The 23,115-nt window shown below is 35.0% G+C and overlaps 1 protein-coding gene across 1 annotated transcript in view; it reads right to left on the bottom strand.

Annotated features, from left to right (window-relative positions):
* LOC128220263 (cyclic nucleotide-gated cation channel beta-3-like) overlaps positions 1 to 22,568 on the bottom strand; it is a 92,129-nt gene extending 69,561 nt beyond the window's left edge. Inside the window, exon 1 of the mRNA XM_052928593.1 lies at positions 20,599 to 22,568. Within this exon, the coding sequence (XP_052784553.1) occupies positions 20,599 to 22,045 (1,447 nt within the window). The 5' untranslated portion in view covers positions 22,046 to 22,568. The remainder of the gene's footprint in view (positions 1 to 20,598) is intronic.
* Between the last annotated feature and the right edge of the window lie 547 nt (positions 22,569 to 23,115).

Consider the following 23,115-nt stretch of genomic DNA (forward strand, 5'->3'; position numbering starts at 1 on the left):
TTGGTGATTATTTCATTTTATTGACATTTTCCAAACTTGAAATAACTGCGACAATGTTTCGAAAATGTAATGTATTGTTTTAATACAGTGATTTTTTTGTGTGTATAAATGCGTAAAATGCGCCATCTCTTTGTTTTTGTTTTTTAATTTAATATTGGGCATGTTTTAAGTGTTCTGCATTCCGTTTTGCTTTAGCATACCCTTAAAGCTAAACAAATGTCTTGCTGAGTGATATTCAATGTATCTTTGATAAAAAGTGTTTATTCATATATACATGTTTTATAATCAATTCTACTGATGTTTTATATGCACAGTATGTAAGATTTAAACTGTGTGTTTAATTAGAACTTTAAAACATGCATCAATAGCAGTTTAAGAATTTAAAATGTCAAGTAAATGAAATAAATTTTCAATGTTGTTATGTTGTTCTCTGATTTTCACCCTTTAAGAGTATGTTTTGTGACTTTTTTTCCTTTTTTTTTAATACACCCGGTAGACATTTTTTTTTAAAAATACTTGTAAACCAAAAAAAAGGAGTGGCGTAAGCCACAAATAAGCTAGTTTTCTGATAGTTCCATAACCTTAGTGCCTAATGTTGAAGCCTTGTGAAACTATAAACGTTTGGTATCATATAAAAATATTTGTTTACTTATTCCTTATATGTGTAATAAATAACCAAAGAACATCATACCACAAGTTAACATAGTTTTTACATTAGCTATATTTCTTAACAGAAATTGGACATATATTTATAATTATCAATGTCACCGTGAATGCAAAGTAACAAAAAATATAGTATACACGAGTATATATACAAAAAATAACAAAAAGTAACAATAAATTGGTTAAATATTGTAATATTAAAATCTATCTAAATCAGATTTTGAACAATTTTTACCATATTAAGTTCTAACATTTATTAAAGAGGATCTTACTTTAAGAGGGTCTTTAACAAACATACATAGTTTAATAAGCTCAGTTCTATTATTTGATTGCATCAATTGTAAATATTTAAATACAGACGGTCTGATATAATAGCATTTCTAATAAATAGCTTTTTCATATCATTAAAAGACGGACACACACAGGCAAAATGAAATTCATCTTCAATACCGTTGGATTTACAACATAGACAATATCTTTGATTGCGTGCAATATTATTTCTGGCCTATCTACCGGTTTGAATACGAAGTGGGTGCACAGACAGTCGTAGTCTACAAAAGAAATATTGTTAACTTTTGGGCAGAATGTCAAGGTAACTTTCATATTCAAGACTAGTTTTAAAATGTCTATACATAACTAACTCTGTGCTGTTTTCTAGAGTACCATACCAATCTTGTTTTAACGCATCCAAACAAATCCTTTTTTAAATATGAAATGTAATTTGTTGCAAACTTTCTAGAATTATATGTTTTCTAAAGATATAGCTTAATCAAAGTGATTGATGTCGATGCAATTACGAAATCTAATCAAATATTTTGATTTTCTTGTCGATTCCAACACATGGTTTGCGTGGTGATCAAGTATCAATATAAGATCAAAAGACATTTATTTAGTGACGTATACATATGGATATTTCTTTTTACATTGTATGCTTAATTAACTAATTTACAAGATTGATCACGTGACATGACATACATGTCTAATGAGAAATGAATCTAAATAAATTATTAATAGTAACTTTGCAGTTAAGCCCTCCATGATAATGTCATGAATAATACAGTGTACTTTTACCTTTATTTCACATTTTGGAAGACATTAATATTTCATAAAATGTTTTAAATTTTTTTTTATATCCTTTGACTCTCTCAATGAAATCACCATTAGTAATATTTGATCACATTTTCAGGCATTCATGCGAATGCTATATATTAGGTCGCCGTTTGTTTACTACTGTCATCCGACACCGGTATGGGACAACAATTGCGCTGAAATTGGCTTATACATCATTAAAACGCTTCATTTATCAGTAGAAAATCCATTCAATTACATTATAAACTCTTTTATCTTATGCGAGGATCAGGTATTCGGTTTCAATAAATAGAGAAGCATTTGATAAGCGTGCCATTTATACTAAATGGTCCGCTCCAGTCATTAACAAATATGAGATCGTAATTGCTCCAGCAAAACAATAGTTCTGATGTTTGTATGGGGGATTTCTTGCGGCCTCCCAGTATCTGGTTACATTTACGCTTCTTGCGGAAGACTTGCAACACGTTACAAACAGAGAGCAAATATAACGACTGAACTAACAGATTTGCAAGACGTAATAATTTAGGAATCTGACACACAAATGAGCTAGTTATCTGATATATCCATAAACGTATAGCCTGGCCAACTTATTCATCTCGGGTATTATATTTATTTCTGTTATGAATGATATTTGTTTACTTATTCCTAATATATAATGTAAAATGTGTGACCAAAGTACATAATACATCACTGAGTACAGTGTGTACATTTGCCTTTTTACTTTTACAGAAATTGGACATAAACGACATCATTTGCAATGTTTGAAAGCAGAAAGAACACTCATATAATTATGCACACAAAACCACCAAATAATACCAAAATAACATGAGGTCACCAGGAATTTAAAACTTACATATATTTTTAAACGCATTACTGTAAGTACTAGCGTGCAAAAGCGACTTTGAAACACATTTAAATAATTACATTTATTTGGTCAAATACCCGAAGACAACAAATATTTGCCTGACGCATAACACTGGTATTGCGTAAGTCCGTATTACTTGCAAAGACATTTTGCCAGTCTTTGTCATATGTGTTTCGCGCAGACTGAGATAATTACGTAGGATATTTGTGCTAACATTGACAGCATTAATATTCGCTAAGTGTTATTTAGTTGTCATAATAGTCTATAAAAAATCTATGGGAAAACTGAAAGTATGATGTCTTCGTCTCCTATGTCTGCGGTTCCTTCCTGCTGCACCATTACACAATGCAATACCTTATCGAAATAAAATATTATTAAATAAATGTGTCTGTAGACAATGCACTTTTAGTCATCGTATCTGAGGAATAAATCACTTTTACACAGTTTGGGTTCAGTTCATGTTCCGTTATAGCCTTTCTTAAGCACAGGTGTTCATTCGGCCATAAAAGCCACCCACATCCTAGCATGAGAATGAAACAGTGTGAAACATTTTGGATGCAGTTCTCGATATGTAATAGACATTCTTAAGCACAGTGGTTCGATTGGCCATAAATCCACCCACATCTTTCTTTACTTTGTTAACACGCTATTTCAACACGTAATGCATCCATTATATCTCAAAAGCATACATATATCAGTAAACACACTTTCGCGAATATTATGTAGCATTTTATCCGTTCTTTTCTTTAATTTCATGTTCTTGTTTTAATCGATGGTTTTGAGTCCTCGAAATATTTTTAACACAACATATATTTTGCTTTGAATGTAATGTAATTAAAACCGGTGTTAAAACAGCAGTTATTGTAACGCCTAACATGTAAGTACATTTGATTTGCTGTTTGCTGCGAGAGATAATGCTAATGACTTGACCTTACAGCTTGTCTCATCTGGACGATATCTACATCAATAAACAAATGGCATGGTTAACATACGGTTAAATTTAAATGGGTTGAGCAATGTATAATATAAGCTAATGTATAATCATTTAATTTTATTAATATCGTATACATGTATATAAAAAGGAAATTAGTTAGAGGCATTTGATGGTAAACACACCTTCAGCCAAGTTTGGTCAAAATTAAAGAAAAATCGCATTAAAATTTATGCGAAAAGCTACAGAAACAAGCCTAGTAGCAAACATTTTAAACATAAACGCGGTGTAATGGCACTGGGCTAACGCCATAGAACATAAAAACAAAAAATTGCAAATAAGAAACACGGAAGAAAAGCACAAGACAAACCCTTTCCTCATAGTCTCTTAGATCTTAAAAAAGGCACTGAAAATGCTTTGAAAAGTGAGCAGTTGATGGCACTCATCAAACATGTATTTTCTCTTAATTTCTTCAAAGTTTGACCGCTTTTACCAACCAATTGTTTTTCCCAAATTGCCTAGAAAAGTGTAAGATTAATATATCTCATCGAATTGTAATTTGACGAATGCGAGTAGAACAGGGCTAACCGACTAGAGGTTTTTTCTCTATATGCTTGGACATGTGTGAGTAGGACCGCTCTCAACCACCGGTGATTTTCTCTTAATGCTTGAACAATGTGCAGTTGGTAGTTTTCAGCTACTTCCAATTTTCTTTAAATGGTTGTATAAGTATGAGGTTGACAACTCTGACCCACTAGTGAATTTCTCAAAATGCTGTGACAAAAGTATGACGGTATTTGTTTCCACCAACCGTATACTTTCTATACACTTTTTTATATACATGTTAACAAGAATAAGGTGGATTCCTTTCACTCATCAGTATTTTTTTAAATATGTTAACACAAGGGTTTAGGGTTGGACACACCCACCCACTAGCGGAAAATCTCATAAAGAAAACTATATGATTAGATTTAGCAATGCCATCGGCATCAATCACTTTGATTTAGCTAGCTCTTTTTCTATAGGAAACGTTTAAATATGTTAACACAAGGGTTTAGGGTTGGACACACCCACCCACTAGCGATTTTCTCTACATGCATTGACAAGTGTGAGTTTGATTGCTTTAAACCACCAGTAGTTTTCTTTAAATATTTAGACAAGTGTGAAGTGGGCCTTTCTTGATTTTCTCTAAACTCTTGTACAACTGTAAGGTTGGCCGCTCTCATCCAATCGGTGATTTTCTCGAAAAGCTTGGACAAGTTTGAGGAAGACATCTCTCGTCAACGAATGATATTCCCTAAATGCTGAACTAGTGTGAGGTTGATCGCTCTCATCCAATAGGGATTCTCTCTGAATGCGTAGTATTTGCATAAGTCCTCTCACAAGAAAGGCAATTTTGCATTTCCCAAACGACATATTACCTTGATCCATTGAAATATGTCGTTAAATTGTGATTTAGACTGTCTTTCACCAAATTTCTATAGGGGCATTGTACATAAAATGTTCGAACAAAAAAGAACGTCCAATAGTTCTCGAAATCCAAATCGGTGCCATCCCACTCAATGAGCAGAGAAATGATAAATTCTTTTACTACCGATGTGGTAATTTGGGTTTTATTCGATTTCAGAAAACACATTGTGCGGATAAAACAACAACTCATTCCAATGCTGTTTTATTTCTTCTCGCATCAACAACTGGTCGCTTAACTAAAAGTTTGCTTTATGCTTTAACAATTGAAGTGAAAATGTGTCCTGTTTTGCGAAACAAAACCTTCGTTAATATCAAATGTATCATGTTGCAAATCTTCTCGTATTTACACGTTTCCTATAGAAAAAGAGCTAGCTAAATCAAAGTGATTGATGCCGATGGCATTGCTAAATCTAATCATATAGTTTTCTTTATGAGATTTTCCTGTCGATTTCAAAGCATTGTTGGTTTGATAATTAAGTTTGGATTCAAAGATTCAATATTCGAACATGTTTATTTAGCAACGATAACATAAAAGCGTTTCTTGTAATTGTGTGTTTAATTAACTCATTAAAATTTTTGGTCACGTTACACTTGAAACAAAAATGGATTCGGTTAAAATGGTAAAATTAATTTTCGTGTGAAGCCATTCATATTGATTTTAATACGGACTTCTATTCTCGATATTAGTCTTATAGAAACAGATTTATATTTCAAAAGGTTTTATTTTTAAAAAACCCCAGCTTGATTATTGTAAGCCTTGCTCACAGATATCTTCGTTAGTAATATTGGATCATACAATGCTATCTGAGGTCGCCGTTTTATTACTACTGTCAACCGACACTGGTATGGGACAACAAATGTGCTGAAGTCGGTTTATACATCATTAAATCGTTTCATTTATCAGTAAAAAATCCAATCACTTACATTATAAAAATTATATTCTTTTATCGCATGCCAGGATCAAGTATTCGGTTTTATTTTGAAACCAATTGTGTTGCTGGCCATTAAATGCATGGAGAATCATTCGATAAGCGTGCCTTTTATAGTTAATGGTCCGCTCCACTCATTAACTTATACGTGTTCGTTGTTATTTCTGAAACAATGGTTACGATATATTTTTTCTGATCAACTGTTTGTGGTCTTTCCGTACCTAGTTACATTTACACACATTACGGAAGACATACAACACCTTACACTCAGAGAACAAATATAACGATTGTTCAAACAGATTCGCCAGAAGTAAGGAAGCTAAGTCCACTACTTTTATATAAATTGGTTTTCAAAACAGGCGGATCTAATTTTCCGAACAGTACAAAATATTAAACTTTCTAAGTTGACACCGGTGACCTAGTTTCACAATTTAATCTCAAGTTCGGTCGGTTTTTAAGATTATGTTTATTCTAGATTGCATGTTTATTCATGTTTGGGTTAATAGTAGAGTAAAAACAATGAAAGAGTTGAACACATGTGTCAATGACATTTACTGCTGCCGGGAGTAACTGTGCAAAACATTTAGATAAAACAACACGGACAACTTTTTGAATAAGTCCATTTCAATTTGTAGTGAACTTGATGTTTCACTATAAATGAGATTGGTTGTTGTAACCAAGGAATACTCTTTAAAATGAAAAAAAATAAACAAACATGAAGTAAAGATGCCCTGTGAACGCATACACAAAATGGCGGAGTTGGGAGAAAATGGAAATCACCGATACATAAATTTGGATTTCTCTGTCAGTTTACTATTATTGGTAAATAAAGTTTAGTCAGATGCTAGATTTATTATTTTGCTATGTGATTTTAATGAACTGATGTGGTAATAGGCTGCAAGATTTGAATTTTAATATAAATATATATTCGGACCCCGCATGGTAAGGGTAAAAAAACTCAAATCTAGGTCTAGTTTGTTTTTCAGGAATTGTTTTCACAATATTAAAGTTCAAATGTCTTCATAAAATGTTACTTCCTTGTTTACAAAATTGGTGATTATTTCATTTTATTGACATTTTCCAAACTTGAAATAACTGCGACAATGTTTCGAAAATGTAATGTATTGTTTTAATACAGTGATTTTTTTGTGTGTATAAATGCGTAAAATGCGCCATCTCTTTGTTTTTGTTTTTTAATTTAATATTGGGCATGTTTTAAGTGTTCTGCATTCCGTTTTGCTTTAGCATACCCTTAAAGCTAAACAAATGTCTTGCTGAGTGATATTCAATGTATCTTTGATAAAAAGTGTTTATTCATATATACATGTTTTATAATCAATTCTACTGATGTTTTATATGCACAGTATGTAAGATTTAAACTGTGTGTTTAATTAGAACTTTAAAACATGCATCAATAGCAGTTTAAGAATTTAAAATGTCAAGTAAATGAAATAAATTTTCAATGTTGTTATGTTGTTCTCTGATTTTCACCCTTTAAGAGTATGTTTTGTGACTTGTTTTCCTTTTTTTTAATACACCCGGTAGACATTTTTTTTAAAAAATACTTGTAAACCAAAAAAAAGGAGTGGCGTAAGCCACAAATAAGCTAGTTTTCTGATAGTTCCATAACCTTAGTGCCTAATGTTGAAGCCTTGTGAAACTATAAACGTTTGGTATCATATAAAAATATTTGTTTACTTATTCCTTATATGTGTAATTAATAACCAAAGAACATCATACCACAAGTTAACATAGTTTTTACATTAGCTATATTTCTTAACAGAAATTGGACGTTAACGATATAATTTGAAATCTTAAAAGCAAAAATAAAAACTCATATAATTATGCACACAAAACTTACCAAATTATATCAATATAGCATGAGGTCACCAAGAATTAAAATTTTACACATATTTTATTTGGATACCTTTAAGATCGAGCGTGCCAATATCAAACTTTGAAACACATTTTAATTATTAGATTCATTTGGTCAAATATCCGAACTCAACAATTAGTTGCCGGACGTATAGTACTGGTATTGCGTAAGTCGGTTGTTTTATTTGCAAAGAAGTTTTGCCAGTCTTTGGCATCTGTGTTTCGCGCAGACTGATATGATTACGTAACATACGAAGTTCTGCTAACATTGATAACACTTATATAATTTATTTGTTATTTGGATGTCATAATGGTCTATTTGAAATTATGATGTCTTCGTCTCCAATGTCTGCAATTCATCCATGCTGCACCACTAGACAATGCAATACCTTATCCAAATAAAAGATCATTAAATAGATGTGTCTATAGACAATCATTATGCACTTTTATTCATCCTATCTGAGGGATAAACCAGTTTTATACAATTTGGGTTTAGTTCCTGGTCCAATAAAGTCTTTCTTGAGCACAGATGTTCACTTGGCCATGCATTCCACCCACATCCTACTTGGAGGATGAAACAGTGTGAAACAATTCAGATGCAGTTCTCACTAAGTAATAGACATTCATGTGCACAGTGGTTCGCTTGGCCATAAATCCACCCACATCCTTCTTTGTTGTATAAACCTCTCTATAAACACTTAATGCAATCACTATATCTAAAAGCATAAACATATCAGTATACGCACTTACGCGAATATTATATAGCATTTTTTCAATCAATTCTTAAATTTCATTCTCTTGTTTTTATGATTTGTTTGGAGCCCCACTCCCAAAAAACCCAAACACCCCCCCCCCCTTCGCCCCGCAAAAAAATAGGTATTTTTTAACAAACAATACATTTGTTTGGCTGTTTGCTGGGAGAGATCAGGCGATTGTCTTTACTTTACAGCTTGTTTGGTATGGACGATAATTACTTATTATAAACTCACTTAACTGACATTGGAACATTCAACAAAAGGTGAAATGCTTGAGAATTGTGCGGCCGATGGCGTTCATCAGGTATGGATTTCCTCTTAATTTCTTTAAAAGGCTGAGGTAGGCCGCTATTACCTACCAGTGGTTTCTCAAAAATGCTTGGAGAAGTGTAAGGTTTATTTCTCTCAGCAACTTATGATATACTCTTTATTTCATGAAAGGGATGAGGTTGACCATTCTGAACCACCATTGATTTTCATCAATGTTTTGACGAATGCAAGGTGAACTGGACTCACCGAAAAGTAATATTTCTCCAAATGCTTAGATGGGTGTGAGCCAGAGAGCTCTCATCCTCCGGTGATTTTCTCTTAATGCTTGAACAATTTGCAGTTGACATTTCTCAGCCACTTAGGATTGTTATTATTGTTGAATAGGTGTGAGGTTGACAACTCTGATACACTACTGATTTTTTTCTAAATGCTTGGAAAAGTGTAACGGTAATTGCTCTCAATCTTTATGTATACAAGAAAAGAGTGGAACGTTGTCACTCATCAGTGAAATTCACTTAATGTTTAGACAATTTTTAGGGTAAGGGATGTTAGGAGTGTTGGCCGGACTCACCCACTAGTGCTTTTCCATACATACATGGACAAGTGTGAGTTTTCCCGCTCTCAACCACCAGTAGGGTCTCTAAATACTTAGAAAAGTGTGAAATGGACCACTCTCATCCACTTCTGGCCGATCTTAACCATCAAAGATTCTCTCTAAATGATTGTACACGTGTGATTCGGATAGTTCCTACCAACCAGTGATATTCTATAAATGTTTGGACAAGTGGGTGGTTGATAGCTCTCACCAACCAGTGATTCTCTCTAAATGCTTGGACAAGTGGGAGGTTGATAGCTCTCACCAACCAGTGATATTCTATAAATGTTTGGACAAGTGGGTGGTTGATAGCTCTCACCAACCAGTGATTCTCTTTAAATGCTTGGACAAGTGGGAGGTTGATAGCTCTCACCAACCAGTGATATTCTATAAATGTTTGGACAAATGGGTGGTTGATAGCTCTCACCAACCAGTGATTCTTTCTAAATTGTTTGGACAAGTGGGAGGTTGATAGCTCTCACCAACCAGTGTTATTCTATAAATGTTTGGACAAGTAGGTGGTTGATAGCTCTCACCAACCAGTGATTCTCTCTAAATTCTTGGATAAGTGGGAGGTTGATAGCTCTCACCAACCAGTGATATTCTATAAATGTTAGGACAAGTGGGTGGTTGATAGCTCTCACCAACCAGTGATTCTCTCTAAATACTTGGACAAGTGGGAGGTTGATAGCTCTCACCAACCAGTGCTATTTTATAAATGTTTGGACAAGTGGGTGGTTGATAGCTCTCACCAACCAGTGATTCTCTCTAAATGCTTGAACAAGTGGGTGGTTGATAGCTCTCACCAACCAGTGATTCTCTCAAAAAGCTTGGACAAGTGGGTAGTTGATAGCTCTCACCAACCAGTGATTCTCTCTAAATGATTGGACAAGTGGATGGTTGATAGCTCTCACCAACCAGTGATTCTCTCTAAATGATAGGACAAGTGGGAGGTTGATAGCTCTCACCATCCAGTGATTCTCTCTAAATCCTTGGACAAGTGGGTGGTTGATAGTTCATACCAACCAGTGATATTCAATAAATGTTTGGAGAAGTGGGTGGTTGATAGCTCTCACCAAAAAGTGATTCTCTCTAAATGCTTGGACAAGTGAGAGGTTGATAGCTCTCACCAACCAGTGATTCTCTCTAAATGATATTACAAGTGTGATTTGGATAATTCCTACCAACCAGTGATATTCTATAAATGTTTGGACAAGTGGGTCATTGATAGCTCTCACCAACCAGTGATTCTCTCTAAATGCTTGGACAAGTGGGAGGTTGATAGCTCTCACCAACCAGTGATATTCTATAAATGTTTGGACAAGTGGGTGGTTGATAGCTCTCACCAACCAGTGATTCTCTCTAAATGCTTGGACAAGTGGGAGGTTGATAGCTCTCACCAACCAGTGATTCTCTCTAAATGCTTGAACAAGTGGGTGGTTGATAGCTCTCACCAACCAGTGATTCTCTCTAAATGCTTGGACAAGTAGGTGGTTGATAGCTCTCACCAACCAGTGATATTCTATAAATGCTTGGACAAGTGGGAGGTTGATAGCTCTCACCAACCAGTGATTCTCTCTAAATGCTTGGACAATTGGGTGGTTGATAGCTCTCACCAACCAGTGATTCTCTCTAAATGATTGGACAAGTGGGTGATTGATAGCTCTCACCAACCAGTGATTCTCTCTAAATGATTGGACAAGTGGGTGGTTGATAGCTCTCACCAACCAGTGATTCTCTCTAAATGATTGGACAAGTGGAAGGTTGACAGCTCTCACCAACAAGTGATATTCTATAAATGTTTGGACAAGTGGAAGGTTGACAACACTCGTAAACCAGTGATTTTCTCGATATATCTGGACAAGTTCGACGTCGACCACTCTCAGCGACCAGTGTTTTTCTTCAAAATGGAAAATTGTGACGTTCACAGAACACACCAACGAGCAATTTCCTTTAAATAAGAGACTGACTCTTTTCATCAACCAGTGTTTTTTTCTTAGTCTAATATGAGTTTGATTGCCCTAACCAACTAGTGAATTTCTCGCAATGCTAATATTTCATTTTTTCTACTTTTTCTGACGCCGATTTAAAGTGTTTTATTCAAATATATATTTCATATGTTTAAACATGAATGAAACTGTTTCAGTTTTAATTATTAATTTATTATTATATTATTACCCTGTGTTTTTTAGTCTTTGGTCACGGTGCACAGGGTTAATCTATCGGGCCTGTTCATGGTCTTTGAGCTTACTATTTGAATTAATTTTGCTTTGGTCAGTTGCGAGTTTTAAAACATCTGCCAGCTAATCGTTCAAATGAAAATTAAAGGGCAACAACACAGAGTTCATTTCTATACGTGTGTCATAGGTGTCCATTATTATAATTGTAACGCCAAGCCTTCTCTCCCTGTATGTATTCGAACGAAAAATGTGCCGTCATAAATTTAATTTCTAAATGTAACATGTATCAGTCAGGCAGCAACCGACATGTCGTTGTAAGAGAAGTTCAGTTTGAACTGCAATGGCAACACACAAAGATAACATATGACAAGTGACCGATTTCAATATCATTCCTATCCTTGTCATAAGACACACATCAGGGATTCCATTCTGCCCATGGGACAGTTATTTTTCACTGTCCAAAATATTTGAGTTATAATAATAGATAGAACTAAAATGTTAGGTGTTTTTTAATAAATATTTAAATGAAAAACTACAGAACCAAGTCCAGTAGTCGAAAGTTGTTTATAAACCCCGTTTAATGTCACAGGGTCACCGCCAATGATTTTCGTCAAGCACCATCGTTTTCTTGTAACTTGTAAATATATTCATTGGTTTCACAGCTGCGAATTATGAAGTCGTTCGGAGTCAAATCAACGTTCATCAATAGTTACCATCAGTAGCGGATCGGAACCAATCGGAACACCTCGTCTATCTCCGCAATACGATGACCTTTGAGTGTATGCAGTTTCATAGATAAATGTAGTTCATAAAAGTTAATTGGTGGCGATGCCTACAAAGATGTTGTCTGCCTTTATCTTGTGACACGTTTTTTTTTTCAATTATTAAATGACAAATTAGCTAAACATAATATTGCATTGAAATTGATATTTTTTTGTGAATCAAGTGTAAAAATATATTTTCTCCTAGTAAATCATTTTCAATCTCTTAAATGTTAAATAACAATGTCATTAGAAAATCAATTCCTATGTACTCAGTTTTTATCGGTGTACATGAATACAGCTTTTTTACATGTACATGACATTTTATCTCTTCAATTCGTCATAATTTATTGACAAAAACATACAATCATACATCAAAGACGGGCAATGGAGTTCTGTGGAAAATGCAAATGTTTCAGAACAAAAGTCTGATTATGCATGTGTTATTTACTTCTAATATAGCTGCATTGATTTATCGTAGTATTTGCATAAGTCCTCTCGCAAGAAAGGCAATTGCATTTCCCGAAGGACATATTACCTTGAGCCATTGTAATATGTAGTTAAAATGTGATTTAGACTGCCTTTCACCAAATTTCTATAGGGGCATTGTGCATGAAATGTCCGAACAAAGAAGAACGTCAAATGTTTCTCAAAAACCAATTTGGTGCCATCCCAATCAATGAGCAGAGAAATGATAACTGGTTTTACTACCGATGTGGTAATTTGGGTTTTATTTGATTTCAGAAAACACATTGTGTGGACAAAAACACAACCAATTTCAATGGTGTTTAAATTCTTCTCGCATCACCAACTGATCGCTTAACTAAAAGTTTGCTTTAAACATTAAAGTGTATGTCTAAAAATGTGTCCTGTTTGTGCGAAAAAATCCTTCGTTAATATCAAATATAATATGCTGCAAACCTTCTCGTATTTCCACATTTTCTATAGTAATAGATCAAGCTTATTTAAAGTGAGTGATGCCGATGCCGTTACAAAAATATATCATATAGTTCTTTGTATGAGATTTTTCTGTCGATTTCAAAGCATTGTTGGTTTGATAATTAAGTCTGGATTCAAAGATTCAAGTATCGAACATATTTAATTAGCAGCGTTAACATAATTTATGAGGGTTTCTCAAGTGTAACATGGTACGTTTATGTAACTGATTTACGAGAACATATCTAATCAAGTGACACACACACACACACACACACACAAACACACACACAAACACACACACACACACACACACACACACACACACACACATACATACATACATACATACATACATACATACATATCTCGTACATATCTAATCATATGACAAAGAAACAAAAAAGGATCTGGTGAAAATGGGAAAACAAAATCGTCCAAAGCCATTTATAATCATTTCATATTGATTTTTATACGGACTAGTATTATCTTTATTAGTCTTTTGAACGAGAAAACTAGCTCTCTTTAAAAAAAACCAGCTTAATTTTTGTTCGGCTCGCTCACTGGTATCACCATTTGTAATATTAAATCAAAATGTCAGGCATTCATGCGAATTCTATATGAGGACGCCGTTTGATTACTACTGTCACCCGACACCGGTATGGGACAACAATTGTGCTGAAGTCGGTTTATACATCATTAAAACGTTTCATTTATCACCAGAAAATCCAATCAATTACATTATATACTCTTTTATCTTATGCCAGGATCAAGTATTCGGTTTCATTCTGAAATCACATTTGTTGCTATGCGTCCAATTCATAGGATAGCATGTGATAAGCGTGCCATTTATAGTTAATGGTCCGCTCCAGTCATTAACTAATACGAGTTCGTTATTATTTCAGCAAAACAATGGTTCTGATATTTCTTTTAACAACTGTTGCCTCTCCGTACCTGGTTACATTTACGCTCATTATGGAAGACATACAACACCTGAAAATCACAGAGCAAATATGACGATTAATCTTGTGGATTCGCCAGAAGTAATATTAAGAAATATGACCCACCAATAAGCTAGTTTTCTGAAAGCGGCATAGCTGTAGTGTTAATTGTTGAAGCCTTGTGAACTTATACCCGTTTGGTGTCATTTGTTTTCTTCTTCCTAATATGTAAAATTACATCATGCATAAAGTTACTAGGCCAGACGTGTAGCATTTTAATGCTTCAGTCCGATATACATTTTCGATATTTTTCCAGTCTTTGGCACCTGTATATCGCACAGACTGAAATATGTACGATGGATAATTTTGTATTTTTTGTTATCTGGATGTCATTATGGTCTATATTAATCTATAGAAAGACTGATTTGTGTGGTCTTCTCACCCAAAATCCATGTTTCCTCCCAGTTGCAACATCACCACAAAATTCGATATCCAATCCAAATAAAAAAATATGAAACTAATGTGTCTGAAGTCAATGCACATTTATTCATCCTACTTGGAGGATGGAACAGTGTTAAACAATTTGGGTGCAGTTCTCGGTTAATAACAGCCATTACTGAGCATAGTGAGTCGCTTGGCCATAAATCCACCCACATCTTTCTTTATTGCATTTACCACTATATAAACACTTAATGCATTCATTATATCTTGAAAGCATAGACAGATCAGTGTAAACAAAAACACAAATAAGAGAATGCATTTCTTACGTTTTTTCCTTTAATTTCACTAATTGTTTCGAGCGCAAAGAAAACATTTTAAACCCAAAAATCTATATTTATGTTGAATGTAATGTAACAATAAGAGGTGTAAACTAATCCAAATTATTAGTAGACAATAAGTCTAAGGAGTGAAAACAAGTAAAACATGTTCAAGTTGATGTCATATTGATTCTAGTTTTATTGTCATTTGACTTTAAGGTCATCGACATTAGAAACCGGGAAAAGTCACGTTTCGATTATCTAAAATACACAGGAGAAACGTTATTAAATCTTAATAGATTTTAAAACAAATTTAGAAGTATAATTAAATATGAATAATTGCCAATAACATGATAAGCCCAGTAATCAGTTATTTGCCCTGTTTAAAGACACGAAGTCAGGTACTTTTTTGCACAGCGTTATCAATGTATGTGTATTTTGAGAAATTTAAAATAGCATGTACGTACACAATCGTAGCAACTCGGCCATCTCCGTCAAGCTGCGGGATAAACCTCGTATAAAGGCTTCAAGATTAAAGAAAATGTGATGAGGCCGCTGGTGATTATCTCATTTATCATTACGCTAAGAAATCCCGTTTGATAACGAAAACAATATTCGGAAATGTATGCTTTTTTATTTGAATCTCAATTACGCTTTAGAGAAACTTGAAATTAACTTAAAACTTGAAAATAACGTAAGGATTGGTATAATATCGCTTTTTCTCCCCCCTAAAACATTTAATATGTCCCTTGACGGTTGAAGACACTTAAAACACGTTTTCAATATGGGCGCCGCCATTATGGACTATTTAAAAGACTCGTATTATTTTCCGAGGTCATATTTGCTGGATAATGGCCGACGTGTTCCGATAGGTACGGAAGTACGAGGAAATGGATTAATGCGAGTGTCAGCAATCCACACGCACAGTGTTTAAGTGAAATTTCGCCAGCAACCTTGAAATTATCAACTGCAACATGTATCTGTACAAAATTTGGTTCACATTGTCTTTCGAAATCTCTCGTGTGACGCCATAACATCAACCAATTTGATTTTGTCTGCCTCGAGTTACGTCTGTAAACATACTCGTAGATTATCATAAGCAACAGGACAATGCAATGTCTTGCCAGTATTGATCGCCATGGCTCTGGCTGCTTGAGACGAAATGACAGCTTCGTCTCACAATTGAAGATTCAAGCATAATCTGATGATATCTAAAGAGACAGCCGTAGAAAAAGGGAAAGTCTGAAATCACATTTAATTTATAGCTTTAGCCCTCGTCGTTATTTATGTTGTTATTTTGAGTGAAGCTTTAATACACTTAGTCTAGCTAGAACTTAAAGGGGCACAATATAGCTGAACACTTGATAGATATTGGCAACATCTTATGATTTGTGTACATATAAAACAATATTAGCGATATCTTGGCGCTTTTTAACTGGGGATGTTATAGCCATGTAGCTATCTTTTGAAAACGCCATTATAAAGGCTGGTGTCTTAACTGTACACAAATCATATGGTTGTATTTGTTTTGATCATTAAAGTTAAAATACTCCTGCATAATAATACATTGAATTAAAAAAATCAACTTTCAACAGTGAACATATAATTTCATTTAGCTCCTCAAGGGACTACAAACATTGGTGGGATTTGTTGAGAAATGTTTAGAGAAATCTGAGGCTGGGTGACAAAGAATAAGTTTAATACCCAAGTAAATTTCTGTTTGGATGACCGTTTGATGGCGGTTACCCAAACATTCATTAATAATAAAAGATAATGCATTTAACAATGAACCTCTAAATAGGTTTCAATATTTTATGGACCAATTCAAAGCAAACATGGGTTGGCTTTTGTTGAGGAATGTGGGGAGAAATCTAAGGAAATCTGAGGATGGGAAACATTAAACAAGTTTAATTACAAAGGACAATCCTGTTTATTTCAATGCATTTAGAAGTGTGCCTCTAAATATGTTTTTATAGGTGTGGATACTTGGCATGTCCCTTTAGTTTCCTTTGTATTTTTTGTTTATTTTATTTCAATTTCGAGATAGAATCGTTTGCTTGCGTCACACATGTATTCATCTCAACAGGATCTACTTAAGAGCATATTTCATTTGCCTTATTTCTTGCTTAATCTAAAATTTACTTCAAAAAACGTTTGTCGTGATTATCATGAAAATAATTCTTAAATAATTCTTAAAAAATGGAAGCATCACACAAATTAATTGTTTTAAGAAAATGGGACTGAGATAAGAGAAAGGTCTTCGACCTTCTGGTAAATGTATGTTCTTTTCTGTTCTATCCAAAGGCAGAAGTGCTTCAAGTACAGGACTACTTACTTAAACGTACCCAAATGATTGAACAACCAGCCGTAAATCAGCAAGTTTGCACTCGAGTGTTTCTGAATTTTGGGCAAATCACATTCATTAGTGGGGTCCACTGTTGCAACACTTCAACAAAACTTAACATCGCAGTGTATTTTTCCTTAATGGTTGTTTCTATTTTAAGAAGTTTTGCGTTTTGTACTTTTGAAGTCCCATTTGGCACTATCGATCCTGTTTCAAAATCAAAAGTCTCTAAATAATTTGGATATACTAGTGCATTATTGTCACACGCCTTCGAGATGTATGTTCGCGGCCTATTTATATGAGAGGTATTTCATAAAATATAACTTCCTGAAATACGCCCATTAAAAACCAACTTTATGAAAATATGACTGCAAAAGAGAACACAATACGCTTTCCTTAACTTTATTTTCTGTTTATAAAGCCTGTAGAACGAATGTCAAACTGTTTCTGGTTGGTGGTAGAAGGCATCACGTGCCTAATGTTTTAGACAAAGTCAAAAGATGGTAAGATGTTTTCTGCAGCAAGAATCCTTTGAAAGATGAAAATTAGAAAGCACTTACTCCTAGCGAGGTAGTATATTGTACGACGCTTTCTTCATTGCCAAGGTCAACGAGTTAGAAAACTCCTCTTTGAACCTTAAACTGAAAGGTATTATACTGGATCAGGTTTTATAACGCTGATATATCGATGAACGAAATCCATTGATATGAAATAAGCTTAACTAAAAATCAGGCTTAAATGCCTATATCTTTGGAAGGTATAATTTTAAATGACCATTTAAAATTATTTAGTAAATATTCAATAAAGTTGATTAAACATATTAACAGACAGAACAAATCTAAATGATTAACCTCGTTACATATTCACGAATGCGAAACAATGGCTCCAGCTTTTTTAAGGAGCTGGATATAAAAAGGCCGATGACACTTTCGACCTAGAGCAAAAGGGCGAAACTTGTTATAAAATTATGGTATGACTCGTTACTTTACCGTTATCACGATTATGAAGGCTTATTTGAGAAATCAGTGAATGCAGTGCCATATAAATATGATTATCATCCTACGTATTTCGGTTATTTTGTAAACGAACTGTTAATGGGGTAATAAGAACAATATTCCCATCAAACACATGCATGTTAACAAACAAAAGTAGACAATCCTCATCAATATTCAGCTGAATTGAGACAAAAGTTGATAATGTAAATCTTTTAGGACCCACCAGTCATTTTTGCGTTTTTAGGTTTTAAATACAAGGTTACAATCTTGTTTTCAGTACTTAATTAATATTTTCCATAAATATATTATTTGTAAGAAGTTATAGGTTTATCACTTATTATTTTTTTTGTTATACAAAAATGCATTATTATTATTATTCATTGTGAATACACTAATTTTAAATACGAGTGCCACTTCAAAAAAATCGAAGCGTGCATCAATAGTACGTTTAAGAAAACAAAACCAAATCGTCCTCATTTCCCAACTGCTGCAGCGACATATTTAACGAGATGCCAATAGCAAACAGTCTTGTAGAGTTCATGCCATAATGGTCAAGTTGTTGTCTTAGTGCCAAAGGAATGTAGCAATAGTAATTTCTGTCAGGATATTTTGTCTCGATCGATTTATGAATTCTAAGAAATGTCTGTTTTATGGGAACAGAACGCTCTGGGGAGACTTTTAAACACTCGTGTCGTTTTTTTTATAATTTCATTCTATAAGTACATGCGTTGTGTGAGAACGATATTATATTTTCAATATGAAAGTAGGTTATATTTAATATCTTTGACTTGTGAGCTAATCACCTTAGTTCAATGCCCTGTGATGCTAGATAGAACAGGAAATACATAATTGAGGTTATTCTTTTTGCTCATTAAAAAGAGATTTAGTGTTATGATATATTGTGGTTTTTAATAAATCATGGACATATACAACACTGTTCCGGTCTTGCTGTGTCATTAAGTATGACTTTGTGAGTCTTAGTAATGAATTACCGCTTAAATAAGTGGTTGGGGGCATTGACAGTATGGCACTAACATTTGTTTCTCATTACTTGTTTGTTGGTTGTCTGTGTTGTTTTGTACGTTAAGTGTCATGTATGTTTGGATTCGATCTTGTGCCCTTAAATACAATGGTTAATGGTTAACTGTTCAGCTACTCGGCTCCTCCCTTTAGTTTTCATTATAGTATTCATCAATCCCATGTTTAACATATCAGCAAGTTTAAACCCCCAGTGAACACATTGCAGTAAACCGTTCCAAGAAAATGACACGAACATTCATTGATTAAGATCTGTTTACGATGAGTGGTCTGTCTGTGCTGTTGGAACATTGTGTGTGACTCTCGTTCTGTGTACGTTCGGCCATACCGAATAGTTTTAGCGTAACCCTTAACGCGAAAACTGATCTAGCTATCCTATAAAACCGAACACCCGGAAAAAAACGAATACTAAATGCGTGACATCCTGTGTATTACATGGACACCAAAGGCCCCATAGTCCATTCTGACATCCTGCGTATAACATGGACACCAGAGCCCCCTTAGTCCATTCTGACATCCTGCGTATAACATGGACACCAGAGCCCCCTTAGTCCATTCTGACATCCTGCGTATAACATGGACACCAGAGCCCCCTTAGTCCATTCTGACATCCTGCGTATAACATGGACACCAGAGCCCCCTTAGTCCATTCTGATATCCTGTGTATAACATGGACACCAAAGGCCCCTAAGTCCATTCTAAATTGTCAGATGGAGTTCCACTGGTTAATGTGTTCTAATAAAACTTGAAGTTAAGTGTACTGATCAAGGAAATTACAAAAAATGCATCATATTCTGAAATCAAATGCCAATTATACCTGTAAAAAGTAGGCTGTTACGTTCTGTTGTCGGAATAAAAGTAAAAGTTAATTAAAAACATTCGGTCGTTGATCTTATAAAGTGTGTTGGGTTGTTATATGTTCAAATACTAAAAATAGAAATTATTTGGTATGGCCGTATGGCTTTCGCCTTGTTCCTGTATACAAAAGCTTTCTTACTGGGATTGATCCTCTTGTTACCATTCTATCATTAATTGACCTTCAAATAAAACAGAAGTATATGCATATAACTTAAATCATGCTCGCAATTTGAGAATGACGCCATAAAATATATCCTTTAATAAGAACTGATAAGGTGAAAATTATATATTGCGATGACAGAAGACATGTTAACTATATTTGCAAAAACAAAAACCAGTACATACCTTGGAAATCCTTCCTGGCTGCGCTGATGCAGGACACGATGTTAGATATATGACCAAGAACACTGGCAAATAGCAGTAATCCGAACACCATTTCAACTATTATGAACACATAATCCGCTTTTGAGCGGGGTCTTGGCAGGTTGCCAACCGTCGTCAGCGTCAACGTGCTCCAGTATAGAGCGTGCAGGTACTGTCTCATTACGTCACCATTGTCTTTTGGGAATTCAAAGGTTGTTGAGTTGAGGCCTAGCCGATTTGCTACGATGTAATATGCACAAGCGTTCCAATGAAATAACGCTAGCAGATAGTGTAGTAGAGTCGTGGTTCGTATGACGTTAGGGTAGTTAGTATGACGTTCTGTCCGGTCGAGAAACATCCAAAATCGGTAGACTTTAACTAGTCGAAAACAACGAAGAATTGAGCAAAATCCTATGGACAAATACAAGAAATCTAGAGGCAACAGACATAAACAATCTATATAAAAGTTTGTGGTGTTCATATAATGTAAACGAAGCTTTGTGGCGTCCGTTTGTAACACACCATCTTCGAGGTAACCGGTGCGAAAATGAAAAGCAATGTCTAAGATGTAGATAAAATCAGCCAAGTAATCTAAAGTGAACCAGATCGATATGTTTTCGGGACTAATCTCTTGAAACGCAAATCGGTACACAATGACCCAAAAGTTATAGATGAATGCTATGCTTACAACGGAAGACCACCAGTAACTGAGCCGACCCGATGGATCAAACACAAACGTCCAATTGCAACCTTCGTGTTCCGAAAGGGTCGTGCTATTTTCAAACCTGTTGTCCGAACGAATACTTTTCTTACCAAAGCGGGTGGCAATGTCCTTCCGTCTCTGTTTCCTGACCTCCTTTGATGCAACAGTCTCATTGGAACGACCCTTTTTCATAAGGTTAAAGTGGTCATCCCTTGAGGGTTTTCTGGAGGTTCGTACCCGAACAAGTTCAAATATACTCGTTCTGGACGTCGTGCGGGATCTACAGGACTTCGGGTCAATTGTCCTACTCGAATTGATCGGTGACGAAAGAGTCGTACGCGAACTTAACCGTTCACCAATCAACTTAGTTTTGTCGTTCGGCGATGACGCTATGCTCAGGACGGAACCTGGAAGCGCTTTAGGACCGTTGACGCCATCTGCGTCGCTTTTCTCACGTTGAAGGTCCGGATTGTCATGGCATCCGTACTCATGGTCAGGGCCATGGTCACTAATATCGTCTTCCGTATGACTGTTACTCACATCCCCATCTTGTCGCTCATCTATAATGGAGATTTCTTCAAGTTCATCATCTGTGTGATCCTCCTTATCAGCACAATGTTTGTATCCATCAATTGAACCAGCCTCTGTGTCGCGAGTTGCACACGGTGTGTATTTGACTGCTAGACCAGGTTCGGCCAGCCGATTGGCTATAAGACTACCTGACATGCTGCATCCTCCCAGCTACCCGGGTTCCTTCACTCCAAAACACATCATTCATTAATACATAAAAGCGATCGCACGTCATGCAAATACAGGGCCATACATCAGCTTTTATGTGTTTTTCGAAATTGAAACTTCAGGCACATTTTATAGGAAAAAATGTCACACGAATACGGAGAAATTAATTAAATCCGCTTTAATTTGTAGTTACAATGAAACTTATCCTGATAATCATAGATTTATATCATTGTCATTACTGAACTCAATCCAATATCAAACACTTGATTCAGAAATGTAATGATAATTAAAAACGTTTCCATGAATACAACAAACAAAATTTCATCACATTAAAACAGTACAATAACATCCAAGCCTGTCTAATTTTATACCGCATCCATTTCTGTAATAATGTAAAATCCCACTGCTACGCGACTTAACACAAACTTGCACTGTCATTCGCCAACTGTTGATATCATTGCCGTTATTTGTTCAATGTCGGACATCATCAATAATATTATTTACAATCGCATCAAGGCAATCTTATAGCCCACACTAGCTTTGCCAATTGCTATGTTTTATCAAGTTAAATGACAGAGCACCGCACACGCGTGCTTTGCTCTCTCGCTCTCACTATTTTTCCCGGTAATTCCGCACCATAGCCAACCTATATCACCGTATATGGCTGCCTTGCTGGAATGGCGCGGGGAGGTTTAGCTTAACACTCGGGATAACCCATAAGCGTTCGTGCGTTCCTCGATCTGCCAATTGGTTTCATCGGAGTTTTGGCAGACGGGCTCCTGTCATTTGAAAAACAATTTGTATTTCCAATTTCGGAGAACAGTTTGTGTTTCCGATTAAGAAGAGAATGGCGGTACGTCAAAATCGTTAGCTATATATTTTCTATTATGGATATTCATACAAGCAGTTCAAGCAAACTAAAATTATTGTGGTTTTGGATCAACAGTGGATGTTGATTTTTTTATTGTTTCTTTTGTGTGTTATTTCTTATTTTCATGTCAGCCTCTAAAGTATGTTACTAAATCAACACGTCATCAGCCCTTCAATTAAAACTTTTA

The sequence above is a fragment of the Mya arenaria genome, chromosome 15 (genome assembly GCF_026914265.1).
Source record: "Mya arenaria isolate MELC-2E11 chromosome 15, ASM2691426v1".
Taxonomy (NCBI): domain Eukaryota; kingdom Metazoa; phylum Mollusca; class Bivalvia; order Myida; family Myidae; genus Mya; species Mya arenaria.